We start from the raw sequence: 15,062 nt of genomic DNA, 5'->3' as shown, positions 1-15,062 counted from the left end.
GTAATCTAATGAAATAGATACAATAAGTTAATGATGTATACCCAGAGAAAGCCTAATATTTGTGTAGACCTACATTTGACAAGGTGGCTTGTGTGTGTGTGTGTGTGTGTGTGTGTGTGTGTGTGTGTGTGTGTGTGTGTGTGTGTGTGTGTGTGTGTGTGTGTGTGTGTGTGTGTGTGTGTGTGTGTGTGTGTGTGTGTGTGTGTGTGTGTGTGTGTGTGTGTGTGTGTGTGTGTGTGTCGGCTCTATCCAGGATTGCCAGTGTTGATCGTCACAATCACGCTGGCATCAGCCTCAGGCAAATACTCAGCTGATGGCCACTGTTGGCTCAGTGTCCAGAATGGGATAATCTGGGGTTTTGCTGGTCCTGTCATCTTCATCATCATGGTTAGAAATTTAGATTTAACTCATCTTGTCTGTCAAACCACAGATGTTCAGTTAGATATTCATTTCCTTACTTGTTTCCTTCACTTTGCAAAACCTCCTTCGTATTTTTCCATATTTTTTCTGTCAATATGTTTTTCTATTCTCTCTTATATAAGTGCACCTCTTGTCTTTTGCCTGTAGCGTCTTTCATTTTTGTACCCTCCCCTTTTTCTTCAGGTGAATCTCATGGTACTGACCCGGGTGGTAGTCATTACCATATCCACAGCCAAAAGAAGGTCCATCATGTTGGCCATGGGCACAAGTCCTGTGGAACAAGCCTATGAACAAATGAGGTAAACACCACAAGGGGGCGCCATTTGTCCTCTTTTTTAGATTTTCACTCAGGCAATAGGATTTGGAGCAGACAAGCTGTAGTCCTTAATAGTGAAATGAAAAGCAGCTGGGCTAATTTATATTCGAGTTGTCCTTTCAAAATAAAAGCCTAGGTAAGACACACACAAAAAAAACAGAACTTAGTACTTGTATGGTGGCACAATGTACTGACATTGCACCTCAAAAGCACTGCATACATATTATATCATTTATCAAAATAATGTAGTTTATGTTGGCTTTGTGTGTGTGTGTGTGTTTTTTATTTTGCTTTAGATGTTTTCTTAGCACTGTTAAATAGTACAATTTAAGAGAAAACTTAATGATGATTTTATTAAAGATGGAAAATACAAGTTTAAAATATATCCTCTCAGCAGCTGCAGTCTGAAATAAGAAGCACTTTTATTGTCCTTCAAGAAAACTATATTCATCACATATTGCTATTTCAAAATGATTCCTACCACACACAGAATACACTTCTTTGTTTTTCTCTATGACTGTGTGATGAACGGTTAAAAGGATTGTGATTGGTCAAGTGATATTGCATATCATATAGTTCAATAACATATAGATATACTAATTTCATATTATTTTGATAGAATAGACCTGAGTTACTGTTTTAGATCTATTACAAGGACTAGATATTAGTGGTGGACAATAAACATATCTAGTTTTCTTTAATACGGTGGATGTTGCTGATCTTGCTTGGTTACATTATGTTCTAGGGACTATTGCTCTATGATGTCCAGCCAGACACAGTATCACTACATCCCTGCTGTCATTGTCCTTATCTTGTCTTTCTTTGGCTCAGGTGTTGACTCTTCAGAGTGATACTCAGCTGTATTTGATCCAGTAGATTTCCTCAAGCAGGCTTTGCATGAAATCCTATCAGTAAAAATCAAGTTGAGGGGATGCCTTTTTTTTTTAATACACTCCCTCGGCCCACCAGGGCTCACAGTATGTGCTTTATGAAGGTTTTCAAAGCACGCCTTAAACCTTTTGGCACCCTTGGGTGGCAGCCATTACGGAAACTCAAACACATTCCTCCACTGAATTAACTAGAGCTCGCCGCCCGCCGTGTGACACATACACAATCACACACACAGCTGGTGCGGTTTGGCAGTCACCTGAGTGGGAAGATAATTCCACTCTAAACAGAATTAAGGCAGATTTAAGGTGGGAAGTTGTCACCCAGTGAGCTTTCCCAGCTGCACAGTGTTGTATATGGAAAACCTGCCTGCCAGATTTGGTCAGGTTTGTCCAAAAAGCTGAAAAGTTGAGAAACCTAGAATTGAACTAAGAGAGCACAGTAGAAAATAAATACTAAATGTTTTTTTTAAATTCTGAGTTCACCTTAGTCAGCTAGTCAACCAATTTTTGGTGTTCAATTGTGTTTAATTCCTATCATGTGGTTTTTGTATGTGCTTGTGTGTGTTTGAACACAGGGCTGCAGTGAAAGCAGTGTTGGTGTTGCTTCCTATTCTTGGCCTGACATGGCTGTGTGGCGTCTTGGTGCCTTTTTCCATTGTGATGGCCTACATCTTCGTCCTACTCAACTCCTTGCAGGTACACACACTCAAAAACAGATGTTACCATTGTTTATTTGTGTGTGTGCTTTTCTTAAAACACATTCACACATAAACCCCACCACCAATATTAAGAATGTTCTGTGTCATTTATGTTTAAAATGAATAAATAATAAATCTTAGATCAAAGGGGAATCAATAAAAAGTATTTCAAAAAATCATAGTTTAATAGCACTTTCTGTGATCCAAATGTGTCAGTTAGGCTGCTCTTAGTATCTGATCTCATAAACACAGGATTCCTGTGTATATTAACTTAATACTAATATTATGTCTTACATTAAGAACGTGTTTCCCCCTCACAAAAGTGAATATACCTAGGATTTACATTATCCATCCTGACATTCTGTTTTTCTAAACTTCATAAAAGCAACCATCACTTTATCTCAGATGTAATACTTAACAATCTTAAAAACAGCCATCCCTCTGTTGAAATAAAGTATAAAAATGAAGTATTCAATAAATAACACAGCTAAAAAGTTCAGAGCAACTTAAAATAATCTTCAATAGTTTATAGACCATAAATTATTATTTTTTCTTCAATGAGAAACAGAAAGGTTTTTCATTATTCATTGTAATTCTGCCTTTCTCTTGTGGTTAGGGTACACAGTCTGTCAAGGTTTTTATGTGCCAGTGACAAGGCGTAGGCAGAAAGGGGGAAAGGGCCTTGGTCTGGCTTGTGTTAAACAGTTGCTTCATTTTAACAAGGAGAGTCCATTTGTATTGTTTGTGTGATTATTCCTGCTTTTTATTTTTAGGGTCAGCATTGTTGTTGTTTTTGTGGCTTGTCAGTGTTGATTTGACACTTTTAGTGCTTTTATTCAATGAGTTGTTTTGTCACTAGTACAGTAGTATGACTGTGACTATTAAAGCTCCATTTAAAAATGGCTATAACATTGTGAAATATTAGTTTTTACCTGGAAAAAAAAACTGTTTAGCCTAATTTCTATCTACACTCAAGTAACGAAGATGGAAAAATATAATCATCTGACTGCAGAGAATTTACCCAGCATCCCCAGCATGTCCAGATCTGCTGCTGTGATTTGTAGTCGACTTTTAATCAGCTGTATCTTTAATTGAGCTGTATATTTAGGGAGAAAATCAATAGAGGTCTTAGCTGCAGTCTGATCATTAAGCGAGGCCCCTCGGTTGCCATAAATAGTTTCTGTTTCCCCCCTCATATCTAATTATATTTTTTCCATGTCGACAGTAATTACTGAAGACAGTTTTTCTGGGATCTTATTATACGACTTCACTGCTTTACATCCAAACACATCATATACATTTCTATTCCGTTTCACATATCTGTCTTTATCTGTCTTTGTTCTATCAGCAGTATGTGAGCATTCTTTATGTTTTTCTATCTGCCCTCCTCTATTGTCCTGTAACCTGTCTGTTTATTTGTCTATTTATCTGATCATTAAAAAAAACTTTTCCTGGTAACTATCAGTCAGCACACACGCTATATATAAACAATATGCATTAAACTGACACTAAACTGGCAGTTTCCTACATGTATTTAATTGTGAAACATGGAAGAGATAATGTATCTCAGCTCTGAAAATGTTTTCAGTGATACCTCACCTCAGTTATATCAATATATCTTCAAAGCTATACACATTGAAGATCAAAGTTCATTTATTAAATAGCGGTGCTTGTGTCTGTTGCATTACTTTAAAGTCATGAATTACTAAATGTTAATAACTTCTGCTGTGCCCTGATCTTTTTTGCATGCAACTCTTAAATCCTTGCATTGCTTATTGCTTCATTCGGGCATAGATTCTGCACAGAGCCAGAATATGCTAGTATTTACCTCACATTGATAAACAATATAGATCATTTAACATGTGTTTTGTGTGTGTCGGTTGCTGGGGTTTCATGTTTTGTTGGAGGAAATAACCAGCTGCTCTGGCATAATGGATCTATGCAGTGTGCCCTTAATAGGTCTAAACAGGTCAGGACACAAGAGGAACCCTGCCAGGCTCAAAGCTGCTCCAATGACACACTCTGTCAACCCCACTTCTCTCTGGTCTACATGGGGTGTACTGACACTTGTAGCGGAGATATTTTGTGGTTTTTCTATAGATGTTTGGAGGTGCTTATTGCTTTGGTTTGGTTTGTTAAACCAAATAGCTAAGGTACTACGGTAATACTCTACTTTGGCTTTATGAACTTAAGATGATTCACTTGGTCGTCTTCTGTTCTTTGCCTTAAAGACCCCAAATTATAGTTGTTTTTACCTTTTATGTTGTCGGTCTGTGAAAATAGAATAGCTTTGCATGCTTTATTTATTTTAAACTGGCATCACTCTGCCTGAAACAGTTCGTTTCAGCTGCTGTCTCTTTAAGGCCCTCCTTCCTACTTGACTCATTTCCTCTGATTGGCCAGCTCTTCGGGGGCTTTCAAGGGGGGCAGAACCATGGATGTATTAAAGAATGGATATAGCATTGGAAGCATAGGCCCGTTCATTCCAATTAATGCTGCTCAGTGGTACATGAAGGAAAAATAATGAGTTCTGCATTTAAATGTACCTGGATTTCCTGCTTTACTGGGCACATTGAGCATGCGCACTTGGAGTGACAGTCCCGTGTCTCTGATCTGTGTTCATTATGTCAACAAAAATATCTTATCTTATTTCGGCTTAAATTACAACTTTTAGGCCCTAACGATTTTGAAAAGGGTTATTTAAGTGTTTGTAGTGGGAACGTTGTGCACAGTTGGTACACAGGTACTCTTGTGTGTTTAGCAGACTTATCCTGGGATTACTCCAACATACATTTACCTTATGATCTGAACCTTTACCCACATTTAATATGGCCATCCAGCGTTTTAACACTATAGGTAAGTAAAATGGGCATCAGCATAATAAGAATAGCCCCATATACAATTATAAATAAACACATTGTCTGATAATTTGTCTGTATTAAGTTCAGCCAAATGTGGTGTAACATTTTGTAAAAAAAACATTTTAGAATGAATCATCCTAGTTTTGATGAGCCTATGGCTGCGCCTTCAGCACCACGATGATTGAGGTTGACTGTTGACACCATAAACAAAATTGACCATTTAAACATTAACATGCAAGAAGGACCGTTGTGATCATGTTAACATAGCAAATCCATTATATCTATAAAGCACATTTCAAAACAACCAGAGTTGACTAAAGTTATTTCCAATAAGATAACATGTATAGACAATGTAAGATCCAATTAGCACATCTTGGTAAAAACATAATCGGATACAGAAAGCTAAGGGGTTGAATGGTGGGTGATCTTAAGGACATTGAAAAGCACGGGTGTGGCTCAGTCTGGTCTTAAAATGGCTAAAGAGGGGGAACACTTATACTAAGAGGTAGGCTTTTCCAGAGCTGCGGGGTGGCTACAGAAAATGCGCGTTCGCCCTTTTCCTTTAGCCTTGACCGAGGAACAGCCAGGAGCTGCTGTTTTGATGATCTGAGAGGTCTGTGTAGGGAGAGGGGTTGGAGGAGATCAGAGATGTACAAGGGGGCCAGGCCATGTAAAGCCTTACAAACAAATAAAAGAACCTTGAACTCAATCCTGTACGGCATATTAATGCTAACTTACTGAAACTAACTGAAAAATAAATAGTTGGCAACCGAATGTTGCAACATGGACCATGTTTTCCACATAATTAATGATCAAATCGTGAATTCGAGCCCTTATTACAATAGAATACAGTAGAGTGGTTCTTTAGACCACAGTCCCTTCCTCCTCCACTCCATTGATCCCTTTGGGTCAACCATAGTTTTACATAGTCACACCATAAAAGCTACTCATAAAGATGATGAAAGGTGTGAAACTTAAACAATATTGCATGCAAAACCTGACCTAGTAGGCAGGAGATAAAAAAAAAAGAAAACATAAAAACTCTCAAGATTTTTAGGAAATCGTTTTTTATTTGCAGCTATTGTATTGTCTATGGAGCTAGCAAAAGCAACATAAAGCTTAAGCGGCAAGCCTTTACTGTTAAATCAATAAAACAGATAATGTTGACAAGCCTTTTTCATTGCACTCCCTCATGCACTCCCTCCTCTTCATCTTGCCCCTGAATCCTGACAACACTGCCTGAAGTGTCTCTATGTTGTATTCTCTCCATAGAGACCTGAGCAGGCCATTTTAAGCACACACTCTGTGTTAGGGGTATAAATCTTCAGATATCTCATGTTTCAATTCAATTTAGACTCTTAAGGTCACGTTTTGATTCAAAAAAAGAGTTTTGATTCAGACAGACACACAATATATTGCCTATTTATTACTAAGGGGTAGTTATTCAAGGATTTATTCCAGTATGCTGTGCACAAAGAAGCTGCAAATTATTATTTTACATTAAAAAGTACAGTAAAATGTGTTCAGATAATGCAGCTTTTATATCTGAAAACGTTTTATCACTTGATTGCAGTAAGGTTAATACACAGAGGAAAACCTAAAACGAGATGAGCATTTATTATTGCTTAACTTGAAATATACTTCAATATTAATACAACTCTATCAGAAACTTGCCAATGGAAAAAATGGCGTGATCATAAATCCTAAAGCCCCTACTGTTGAAGACACTGTAGGGGTGTAGGTCTTTAGAAATGAAACAGACAATGGCTCTTGTTATTTGTCAATTCAGACTTGGCTGGCAGATTGTTATAGTTGTGCAGTGAGGTGTTGTGTGCCATTGTTCACTTATTTAAACTCTGGATGGTGGGATATGATGTGTTCCAGAAGTTCTTCATTCTCATTTTGCAGACCTTGTATGTTGAACATGTCGTTTAATACCTCGGGTCAAGTGTCCTCTAACCAAGAGGATTGTGGAATCCAAAGTGCACCCTACTGCCTGCCTTAAATAAAGATGGGACTGGATGAATGCTGCTCCAAAGACATTACAGGCAGTAGATTAGTATGTCAGACACAGCCATACTTTACCAATGCTGAGAGCAAGCTAATGTTAGCATTGTGGCTGACTTGCCAGGATTGACACACCCCTTTCTGCATTGGTGAACCAAGGAAGGAGGAAAAGTGTGCATGGAAGAAAAGGCCATGGGTGCTGGTAAATATTTATTCAGGACAAAGAAAGTATGTTTTAAAAAAATCTATTTTTGAACGTTTTGATTCATTCAGAATTTTAGAAATTAATAATTGTGAATTACTTTGTATGGGTACACGCACGTCTGCTTCTCTGACCTTAGCAACTGCAGCTATTGGCTTTTACTTGTGTTTCATTAACCGATGGCAAATGATGCTTTGTTTGAGCAAAAGTAGCATCTAGGACTATTTTTTTTTTACTGTTAGGTTGAAGTTGTTAAAGTTTTCTGGCTTTGACAAAATAAGCAGACATGCATGATGTTTCTTTTTACTGAAATATTGTGCTGTCTTTGTGAAGCAGCTTACTTGCATCTGTAGTTCATATACTGTAGCTAAAGAGAGCTGATGTTATTCTGTAGTGTTTTAGGCTTTTCAGCACATTTTGTACAAGTAGCACTTAAAGTAGCCTTTAAAAGTCAAGAGGGGTGAATAACCATTTTGGGGCTTTTTTTTCCTCACTGTCTATTACTCCTTGAGACAAGTGTTTTTAAGACACTCTAAAACCCTGCTCTTAGAAAATAACACCACAAGAATGTCTTCCCATGTTAAAGTACAACCAGAACATGGAAGAAAGAATATTAAATAATTGAATATTTCTTATTAACAACAAGTTACAAACATAGTTTTGGTGCATATTCTTTACATCTGAGTTGATTTAACTTTCTTCTACTGGAAGCCAGTAGTTTTTATGAACTACTCAACCATAAATACAGGCATACCTCATCTGCCTCCTTATCAAGGTAGAGATAAATAGCATAGTGTGTGTGTGCACATGCTAGTATGTGAGGTGGGGGGTGTCGGGCTCTATGGGTAGCCCATAAATCGCTCCACCCTTTGTCATCCAATCTCTGGGCAATGTCATTCAAAACCTCCTCACTATCCATTACCTGGGTATAATAGGCTCCTGGCCATGCAGTGTCCATCTTATTATTAGCCCATAACTTTAAACTATCAATAACTTTGAGCTGCTGAGAGAGGCGCTCAGCAGCTCGAGGGAGAAAACAAAGTAGAGAGGTGAAGGAAGTAAGGCAGTCGGAAAGAAAACGTTAGGGTAACGATCCTCTACCACAAGTTGTTAAGAGTACAAGTGAGTCCCTGTGGTTTGTTTTGGTTACTTTGCAAGCATAAGATTTGTCAAGAATGTTTCCTATTCATCCTTGTTATGTCAGTTTGCTGCCTGTGGAGGGCAACCCTGTGCCTTGTCACCCCAGTGTGGAACTATGAAGAAATCAGTGAGAGAATGTATCTGAGACGTTTCATTCATATCCCATTAGGGTCTTTTATATCACACAAACTGATGACAACAATGGGTTTGATTTTCTTTTGAAATGGACGGACTGGCAGCTGGTAATGAGATTTTTACCTGCATTCAGTAAAGCTTTGGAAGTGAACCAATTTACCCAGGGTTGAACATGACTTGTGAAATACGTTATATGAATTTGAAGAATACAGCTATTTTGTATTAGTTTATCATTTCAAACAAACATACAGTAAACCATGATGACCTGTCGTCACTTTGTAAGCTTTAATGGTAACACATTTTGATAAGCAAAAACCTTTTCAGATTAACAAGCTGATTGTGTTGCTGCTTTTACCTGTGGAATTAATTTACTGTCCACCTGAAAGGCCTACCTCTATAAAACCTCATCTTAATATCAAGTTATCTGTTATCTCAGATTGGGGGATTAAAATGCAGCAGCACACTGATTCACTTCATACCATCCAAGGTGAATGTGACAACCAATGCCGAAAACAACCAACTGAAAAAGCATCCTTTGACCTGAGGATTTATTTATTTTATTAAAACAAAATGAATGTTTTCATTGAAATGTAACCATACCTGCTTTCTACTTACAATTACTCACACACACACACACACACGCACACACATACGCACATGCACACACACACTCATACTTGGCTAGTGTAGCATGACATCGGAGTGTATCCATGATATAGATATGATCAATAGTGTGTTGCTTTCCTTATTGATTTTTGTCCTTTGGGAGATTTGTTGTGTGAGTAAGCAGTGCTTTTACAGCATATGAAGTGATTGTTTCAGAAGGCAGTTTTTTTTATTCTGTAATGTAGCTTAGTTTCTATAAAATAGCATTTTCTCTGCAAGGGTTAAATGTATGTGTTCCCAGTAACGTTTAATGGGCAACATCTTTTCTATTAAGTATCACACTGTGTCCACCACCTCTTATACCTGTGGATACATTTTGAGATCGAACTTGAACTTAACCCATGTAGTTTGCCACTTTGTTTTCTTCTATTTCATTTGGGCAATCATTTCATTGTGATATTGTGTTAACTTTGCTCCAGACCAATCTAAAATTCATATTGAAGTCTTAAGCAACTCATAAATTGTTGGTTCACATTTCAGAGACGTTTCTAATTTTCTCGGCTGCTATACAATAAATATGGGCAAACTGTTTTAGCATGAATGTAGCTAAAGTATCAGCCTTCCGCAAACTAAAACTATTCCATTGAGAAAGTGCCTCAAGGTTAAAAGTTTGATCTACATGGTGTATTCGCGTTCCCTTCTCACAGCTGGTTCTAAGTTTCTGTGACAGATTTAAGCCTTGAATTACGCTTAAAACTATTTTTTTCTCTCTTTATGATTTCACTATTTCTGAAATTAACACAGTACGCACATTTTGAAGATTATAAGAATCATCTTTAATCCCTCTGATTTGTTCTGATTTCCTGAAAATCTTCAAGAAAATTAAAGCAACATAAAGCATTGTTCACTTTTGTATGATACATAAGCAAGCTATGCTTTAATTTATTTTTTCAGGATTTTTTTGTTCTTTCATGAATTTGTTTTTGTAAACAATGTCATACCAACAAACATTTGGAATGAGGCCTGATGAATTTTCACTGGGTGCTTTTATTTAGGTATTTAGACCTTAACTGGTGGCAGGCAGGAGTGAAAACTTTAGTTTATACTGTAAATGGGAGAAAGTGTGCCCTTAATGTTACCTTGAGTCAACCTGCAGTTTTCAGGCCCTTGTTAAAGCCGGAGTAAAGCCCTCTCAGTGGTTGTTGTTGAACTAGAAAACAGCTTAAATCACATGTAAGTGGATCCGTATTGGCGTCTCTGCCTTGCCTTACACTGTCATTTATTAATCTGATTTGATGTCTTTTATTGCAGCTCTCTCCAAGCAATGGGTTGATGCACCCTAAAAAGCTGGTGCATCAAAAACATTGCCCCCACAAATGATAATTTCACCTTTCCTTTCAGTCTAACTCCATAGAGTCCAACAGAGGATTAGAGTACATTCACACTTAAACAGGACAGGTACGAATAAACAGCAACAAATTCAGAGAGCAAAAAACAAAATAAATGAATCAGTTGATTTCTTAGGCTGACTTGTGCTAAGAATATGTCAAAGTCCTCCAAGAGGTGATGCCGGGGTTTGTGTCCCTGTGTCCGTGTGTGATCCTCTACTAACAATCTTAATCTCTGGGCGGCAGTAGCTCAGTCTGTAGGGACTTGAGTTGGGAAATCCCGGTGCGGACCAAATATGGAAGTTGGTCTGGTAGCTGGAGAGTTGCCAGATAACCTCCTGAGCACTGCCGACATGCCCTTGAGCAAGGCACCCAATCCCCTCCCCACCACCAGCTCAGGAGCCACCGCTGTGGGCAGCCCCGTCACTCTGACATCCCTCCATTAGTGCATGTCCATAGGATCCTGTTTGTGCATGTGTATATTTCAGCCTATGTGTGTGTTGCCTGACATGCAGAGTGTAAAAACAGAATTTCCCCTTGCAGGGATCAATAAAAGTAAATCTTAAAAAGACCACTTTGATTTTTGTTCTAATGTAACACCCCCATTAGATTTTTTTTAAATGTGTGTGTATGTATAGTGTGTGTAACCACTTGTCACCATTAGCCATAACCCGTGACAACCCAAGGAGTTAGAAGTTGTTTTAATTTCTCATTTGGCAGAAGGAACAAAAACAGCAGAACTTGGATCCAGTTTCCCTGTCAGTAATCTCCAGTCCATTCATCTGGACCTGCACAGCCGACCCATTCAATGCCACATTTTTCCTTCTCTGCTTCCCCCGCCTGTTCCTTTTTCCCCCCACTGTAGCCAGTTTTAGCTGAGGCTTACCCAGTTTTTACAGATTGAAAATAATTATTTTGTAACTGAGCTGCAGTAGCTGATATTTTCCCAATATGAAGTATTTTTTATAAAGAATTATTTATTGATTGAAACTTCAATGATTAGCCCACAATGCTGTTCCTGTCACGGTGTGAGAGTTAATACAACAGCATAAAAGATCAACAAAAAAGTGAAAAACAGAAATCAATCATTGGATTTAAATTTCCACTTGTTGAAACCTCATATTATAGAAACTTTAATATAACATTTTTATGGACATTTAACTTATATATTTCTGACATTTTTTTCAAACATATCAGAAACATGTTGGAAAGCTGCACATCTATACTTAATGTCATCATGCTATACAAAGATCAGTGAAGCTACCACACAAGGAGGGAGTGTTATTTTTCATTTAAATTCTGAATTTCACCAAACCTTATATGTGCACAGCCTTGGGTGTAACCTAGTCCTTGTCGCCTACTCACACACTTTACAGGCACACATATACAGTGACACATGTTGAAGCGCACACACACACACACACACACACACACACACACACACACACACACACACACACACACACACGTACACCAAGGTTATTACTTTCCCATTTTGGAGTGTAGTGTTTTAAATTTTGGATTGCAGTAAGCAGGAACTGTATTCCCTGGACATTACTTTTTCAGAATGGGCTGTCTCTCATATCACACACAGTTAAAAAAAAAAAAAAGAAAAAGAGACTTCGCTTCGAGTAAAATTAAGTTTACTGGATGTATTGGGACAGTTGGTGATTTTGAAAACAGCTATTCTCTGTTCACATATTACATTATGTTAAATTTGACTGCTACTCTGACAAACTGATCAAAATGATAAAGTAAGAATTTAAAATCATTTGCTGACAAAATAACACAAAATTTAATTGTTTTTCAAAATACAATATAAATAACTGGAACTATATACTCATTCATCATATTATATAAATTATAAAAACTAAAACTAATGATCATTTCTATGTTGTTGTTTTTTTACAACAACATCACTTGAACCAAAATAACATAAAGTTAATCTTTCCCTCTCTCTTTAATAGTTGCTTTGGGTAACACTTAAATTACAAAAGAAGAAAAAAAACTGTAGCAGGGTGATGAAAAGTTTTAAGTGAATGTAGTCATAGGTAAAATCATGGAGATTTATTTATAAATCCATATTTTAATGAGTGTCTAGGATAATTATGAGGTGTGGTTGAAAAACAAACAAATGAATGCACGCCTGATTGTTTTCATTCCCATTGCCTGAGAAAATAACTTTCCCTTTGAAAAGAGTCCACTGTTTGCGTTGCATCCTCAATTATCAGCGGCTGCATTAAAGCAATATTCAAACAGAATACCAAGGTCAGCACTGACTCCCACCACGCTTCCCTGAGATGGCACTTATAATGAGGATGTAGTACAGCTTCTTCAAGTAGTGTATTTATAGTGTGTTTTGTCTCAACTTGTACTTATTTTCTCCCTTTTGTTTCTTTTCATCTTTTGCCATAGAACCATCGTTGTTGTTTTATTTTATTAAGAACATCATTAACATTAGAGAGATTTGTTGCACGCTTTATAAAGCTGCACGTTCACCTACTTGAAGTGAGGATTTGTTACAGACAGAGGCTTAAGTCAAGATATTAGCATCAAGGTTTTTGCATTGTAAAGCACTCGTAAAAATGGTCACCTAAGTACCCTTGAAATATCTGAAAAGAAGACAGTTTTTTTTGCTTCTATTTTCACTCCTGTAAATATTTACTATAAATAAAAAAATAAAATAAAAATTCTGTAAAAAGAAAAGAGACAAGTAGAACCAAAAAAGAGCAAGAAGCAGCTGTAATTCAGCTGAAGGAGGGGGTGGGAGGGATAGAAACATTATCAGAGGAATACGTTTTTTAAAACTGTCCGGGGAAAATAAAGCGGTGAAAATAATAGGCTTCCTGTCAAAAGAGGCAAGAGAATTCCTGTCTTTGCTCACACTGGCACCCTTAAGACCTTTCCTTGTGTTAAAGCCGCTGGCATTTATTTGCCTTAGAATTACCTGCCAGCTCAATGTAGTAATGGCCTGTGTCATAAGAAAGCAAACAATCCCCTCTGCCCTTGCCCTTCCCTACCTGCCCGTCGCACTTATATATGTGTGTGTGTGTGTGAGAGAGAGTTCATTCACATTTTTGTTCATCAGTGCTTTGATGCATTTAGTGGCATGTGTGGATTTAATGTTTTTTTGTACATATGGTTGTTTATGCAAGTCAACAGGAATTGTATCCCATCAGCTGACTCAAAACAATGACCTCACTCCTCCACTTCCCCTCATCATCCACCCCACACAGCCAGCAGTATCAGGAACAACTCTGACATACGAATTACCCACGTCCAAACAATGACCGTTCTGTTTTTAAGTTCACTGCCTTGCCTTTTGTATTGGCTGACACCACTTCACTTACACACACACAAGTGCGCATGCACACACTACATACACACATATCAGTCATGAAGGCGACTAGGTAAGGGATAGTCCTGGTTTCTCTTATCCTTTAGCCTAGTAGCAGCAGATCTGTGGATTTGCCCGGCTTTGATGTATACTTTGTGGGTAATTAGCGAGAACTGGGTCAGCACAGGGCAAGAAAGCAAAACCCTGTTGTTCTTCTAGTGGGTGGGTGGCTGGCAGGGAGGGGGTTGGATTGGGTGGAGGAGAGGTTGAGGGTGTCGGAAGGTTAAAAGGCTGTCAAATATCGGTTCAAGTTTACATGTGAGCCATTTTCTTTATGCCCAGCTGAGCAAATACAAACTGCTCTCTCTCTTAAATTATTTCAGTGAATGGAAATTTTTTTTTTTTTTTTTTTTTTTTATCAAGCAAGGATTTTTCCTACTGATTTATAAAATTAGAGATGCAGTGCAGTCCCCCTTTAAATAACGGTCTACATGTTTGAAAACCCATTTTATTCAGTTTTTTAAATATGCTCCTGGCCAAGACTCAATTAATACTCACTGGTATATAGCAAATATATTTGACAGAAAATTGCGTTCTAGTAATTTAATCTGAAAAGATGTTTCATAGTCATTGTGCTAAAAAGAAAGGGGGTACCACAAATATTATTGTACATAAAAAAAAGGTTATTGCCCGTCATTTTTGCACAATTCGATTCAGAATTAAGTTTGTTTGTAAACTTTTTAATTCTTGGAATTTATTTAACAAAGCTGACCAAAGAATTGTAAACACTCAAAAACATTTCTCAATTTATACATGCAATTTACTTGAAAAGTTCTAGTCAAACAAAATGGATTTTTGACCGTTACTCCTTTCAAACATGACAGGGGCGCATTTAAAACTTTGATTTACAGTACAAGAGTTAGACTAATGCTACTGGGGAAACTACCTGTAAACATGGGCAAGTCATTAAGAGACCATTTAACACAATGCAAATCCCATGCATGGGTGATTTACAGGCAGTGTGTGGAGACTTCTAGGGAGCAGGGCGGCTACCTGTGTACT

The 15,062-nt window shown here is 37.6% G+C and overlaps 1 protein-coding gene across 2 annotated transcripts in view; it reads left to right on the top strand.

Moving 5' to 3' along the window:
- LOC132966069 (adhesion G-protein coupled receptor D2) overlaps positions 1-15,062 on the top strand; it is an 83,539-nt gene that overhangs the window by 14,313 nt on the left and 54,164 nt on the right. For both annotated transcript variants that reach the window (XM_061033819.1, XM_061033820.1), the window contains 3 exons: positions 254-387; positions 604-719; positions 2,202-2,322. In XM_061033819.1, the coding sequence (XP_060889802.1) occupies positions 254-387; positions 604-719; positions 2,202-2,322 (371 nt within the window). The remainder of the gene's footprint in view (positions 1-253; positions 388-603; positions 720-2,201; positions 2,323-15,062) is intronic.

Source organism: Labrus mixtus, chromosome 3 (assembly GCF_963584025.1).
Source record: "Labrus mixtus chromosome 3, fLabMix1.1, whole genome shotgun sequence".
Taxonomy (NCBI): Eukaryota; Metazoa; Chordata; class Actinopteri; order Labriformes; family Labridae; genus Labrus; species Labrus mixtus.
The sequence above is the reverse complement of the archived record's forward strand: the minus strand, read 5'-3'. Positions and strand labels throughout refer to the sequence as shown.